The sequence below is a fragment of the Motacilla alba genome, chromosome 6 (assembly GCF_015832195.1).
Source record: "Motacilla alba alba isolate MOTALB_02 chromosome 6, Motacilla_alba_V1.0_pri, whole genome shotgun sequence".
Classification (NCBI taxonomy): domain Eukaryota; kingdom Metazoa; phylum Chordata; class Aves; order Passeriformes; family Motacillidae; genus Motacilla; species Motacilla alba.
In genome coordinates, this window is record NC_052021.1 from 15,753,821 (window position 1) to 15,757,708 (window position 3,888).

At 46.0% G+C, this 3,888-nt stretch overlaps 1 protein-coding gene across 1 annotated transcript; it reads right to left on the reverse strand.

The window, feature by feature from the left end:
- Positions 1-723: 723 nt before the first annotated feature.
- Positions 724-3,539, reverse strand: CHCHD1 (coiled-coil-helix-coiled-coil-helix domain containing 1). The gene is made up of 3 exons (XM_038140012.1): positions 3,134-3,539; positions 2,569-2,687; positions 724-1,446 (listed from the first exon to the last, which is right to left on the reverse strand). The coding sequence occupies exons 1-3, from the start codon at positions 3,522-3,524 to the stop codon at positions 1,336-1,338; spliced, it is 621 nt and encodes a 206-aa protein (XP_037995940.1). The 5' UTR covers positions 3,525-3,539; the 3' UTR covers positions 724-1,335.
- Positions 3,540-3,888: the final 349 nt, after the last annotated feature.

Consider the following 3,888-nt stretch of genomic DNA (forward strand, 5'->3'; position numbering starts at 1 on the left):
CATAACACTTTTATTCCATTTTAATATGAAGAAAAATCATTACCAACAGAGGTGAATCAGTTCCTCACTCCCAATCTAGCTTATATCCCCCAGAAATGAATGAACAGCAAGAAGCATTCTCTTTCACAACGTCTTCTGGAAAGAAAATGCAAAATGCCACACAAAAAAGTGTTTTCCCAAACTCAGATGTGGATATTGTGTTTTTACTGACCCTAAGTCCTCTAAAAGACCCAATTATGTCATAATAGCAACAAAAGAATAAACTACCCTGGATTATCCACCAATGAGCTGCTGTAATCAACCACTAAGCAAATGTTGCTTCAGTAACTTGAAAGCCGTCACCTGATCAAAATTTTTGTGATGAACAGGTATTAGCCTGGGGCTCCAGAGGACTCAGCTCCAGCAAACTCCACAGCCACCCATGGGTAATCACACAGTAGGTGTGTGACTGACTCTCCTCTTATTCTGCTTCTTCTACATGCCCAGAAGAATTACTGATATAAATGGTTATAACATTAGTTCTCCAAGACACTGCATTTTTCCCACCAATCAGATACTGTTCCCAAGAACCTGCCTGTAGTTTTGTGGTACTGCAGTGGAAACTGCCCCTCCCCACTCCCCCCCCAGTCAAAACTATAAATTAATTACATTATTTCAATTATCAGTCCATGCTTTAACTTTCTCTCCCCTTTTTAGTTTTTTTACCAAAAAAACAATGAAACATTTTGTTGTAGATTATGAGATGCCCAAGTCAAACACCAGTCTTGCTTTATTACAGTACAGACAAAATAATCAAACTTATGTGGTACCATACCTGTCCTATCTGCAAATCAGAGGGTCTAAATCACAAACTTCCATGTTAAAGTTATATTTGATACTTACCAATGTATTATGTATGAACAAGGTATTTTGCTGGAGATTTTTTCTAAATTTTACAGCCTTTTTTTTTTACAGCAGTGGAAATTAAAAAAATTTCAAGAGGCACCAGATGGTGTTACACCCATGTAAGAGTATGAGCCATCATACCATCATTACTATCAGTGTTTGAGCCAAGAGCTGGGCAAGAAGCTTGCACACGAAGAAGTCCTCTTTAACAGTGAGGACCTGAGTAGCAAGCTGAACAACACGCTGCAGAAATCCTAACACTGCAAGACCCAAGAGCCTCATGAACAAAATCAGCTGATACTAAAGATGAGTGGTTTTTGCTCTGGAATCAAAAGCAGGGTCAAGATCCACACACCACTTGACATCAAAAATTCACTCAATTTGACTTTCCTTTTTTTGACCAAGACCCCAACTTTAATTGCTTGTCCACAGTCTCTTTCATAACGTATATTATACATAACGTGTGATCTGAGGAAACCTCTTCAGGAGCTTGTTCACTTTGCTTGAAGGCAAATTTCCCCTGGATGCCAGGGTGTCCTCATTTTGATTCTTGCGCTCTTTCTGAAAGAGAAAAAAACTCCTCACAATATTTACCACAGTTTATTTGCAGAGTTGATGGTCATTCCCAGAGACTACTACTACTTGTATGGGAATGTTTCTTTCAGAAAAATGCTGTTTCTTTAAGGAACACTTACCATAGTACTTGGCTCAATAATCACAAGCTGATGACCTTTAAATGATGCAATTAATGACTGACATCTTGTGACGATTATATCCTTCCATAGTCTTAGTTAACGATGATATAAACAACACAGACTTTTTTCTTTTTACTTTGTTATTTTTTCATCTTTGTTTGATTCTTTGTCATCTACCAAATAAACTGTGGATAATTTTTCTCTTATGCTGTCAAACAGCAACAGTAAAAAACTATTTAAATGATGACACTGTTACTGAAAGAAAATGGAAACCTGAAACCAGTTTAAGGATGAGTTTAGTAAATATACTTACCTTTAGTCTATTTTGAAAATTATTTTATTTTAAGCCTATCATATAGTATTATTACAATATGTTAACATATAATATATAACCAGAAACCTCTAATTTTCAAGCAGTATGAAATTTATTTTTCAAAAATGTCTGGCCTTTAAAATCAGAAACAGGTTGGAAAAGACCTTCAAGATCATTGAGTCCAACCTGTGACCGATGGCCACCTTGCCAACTAGACCATGGCATTAACTGACACGTCTAGTCATTTCCTGAATGCCACCAGGGATGGTGACTCCACCACCTCCCAGGCCAGCCTGTTCCAATGCTTCAGCGCCCTTTCAGTGAAAAAGTGCTTCCTGATTTCCAGCCTGAACCTCCCCTGGCACAGCTCAAGGCTATGTCCCCTTGTCACATCACCAGCTGCCTGGGAGAAAAGGCTGACCCCCACCTGGTAACTGTAAAGAGCAATAAGGTCTCCCTTGAGCCTGTTCTCCAGACTAAACAACCCCAGCTACCTCAGCCCCTCCTTGCAGGAGTCTCTCGATCCTTCACCAGTTTCACTGCTCTTAGTTGCTCAAATGGGTCACAATCAAATTCTTCAGAGAACATTATTCTTACTGGCACACAAAAAAATGACTGGAGGCTTCCTGCTTTCCTACTACTAGCCTTTAAAAACATAAAAGAGGCCTTAATTACTTCTGCCTTTGCCACGCAGTCATAGAACATCCTGATCTCCTTGGCACAAGGCGTGTCGTTGAAGTCATTCTGTTTCCAGCAGGCCATCATTACTGACATCTCCGTAATGCACGTTGCCTCTGGAAGGGAAAGACAAAACCAGAAATCTCAGGTGTTTGGGATTTCATGCTAACAACCTCCACAGTGCATACATCTCCAAAGAAGTTTAAGACGGGGTAGAGGCAGGTGAGAAAACGCATAACTGAAGATCCCAGCTTTGCTTTGGGCAGAGAAGTTGTTGCTAACAGAAAGCGAACCGCTGCAGCCATCCAGCATCTGACTGAATTTTTACGGTAAAGGCAATGCCGCGACGCAACGTGTATGATTCAAACTTAGGGCTGCAGTGTGAGGAAGCGATCCTTCCCACAGAAACCACGCGCGAATTCCACGGCCCAGAGCGGCCCCTCCCCTCTTGCCCTGCGGAGCACAAGGCGCCGCCGAGCTCCGCCAGCAGCGCGGCCCTCCCGGGGCACAGCGCCGGGCGCGGCCTGCCCCTCGCCACCGCTCCCCGCCGCCGGCACCGCACCTGTCGACTGCTCCCGGCGGTTCGCCACCTTGTCGGCCAGCGCCAGTGTTCGGGGCGGGCGGAGCGCCGGGGGCCGCTTCTTGTTCCGCCACTGCCCCGACACCCAGCGCGTCACCCAGGCGGGGTAGGCGGGCGCCGCCATGTCCGCGCGCGGGCGCCCTGAGGCGGTGCCGGGCGCGGGAAGCCGCCCGCCGGGGCAGCCGCCGGCCCCGCCCCATCCTGCCCCTATCCTGTCAGGATAGGCCACGGACATGGAGGAACGCCCCTCAGCTTCCGCACTGGGCGGAACCAGAGCGACACTGCCCCGAGAGCCTCCCAGCAACAACTCCTTCTGCGGCAAAAATAGCAAAGAAAGTAGCAAACGCACTTCAGCCGGAGCAGCAGAAATCATGACTGTCTCAAGTAATTCAGATGGAATTAAAGGACTCACAGAATGGGCCAGGCTGGAAAGGATCACAGCGGGCCATCTGTGCTGAAGCAGGGTCCCAGGGCACATTGCACACGATTGCATCCAGACACTTATGGAGTACCTCCAACGAGGGAGACTCCACAGGCTCCCTGGGCTGTTCCAGCGCTCGGTCACCTGTGCAGTAAAGTTGTTACTCGTGTTCCGATGGAACGCCCTGTGCATCAGTTTCTGCCCGTCGCCTCTTGTCCTGTTGCACAGCAGCACTGAGAAGAGCCTGGATCCCTCCCTCCCTTTGACGCTCTCCCCTCAGATACTATAGACATGGATGAGGTCCCTCTCACTTGTC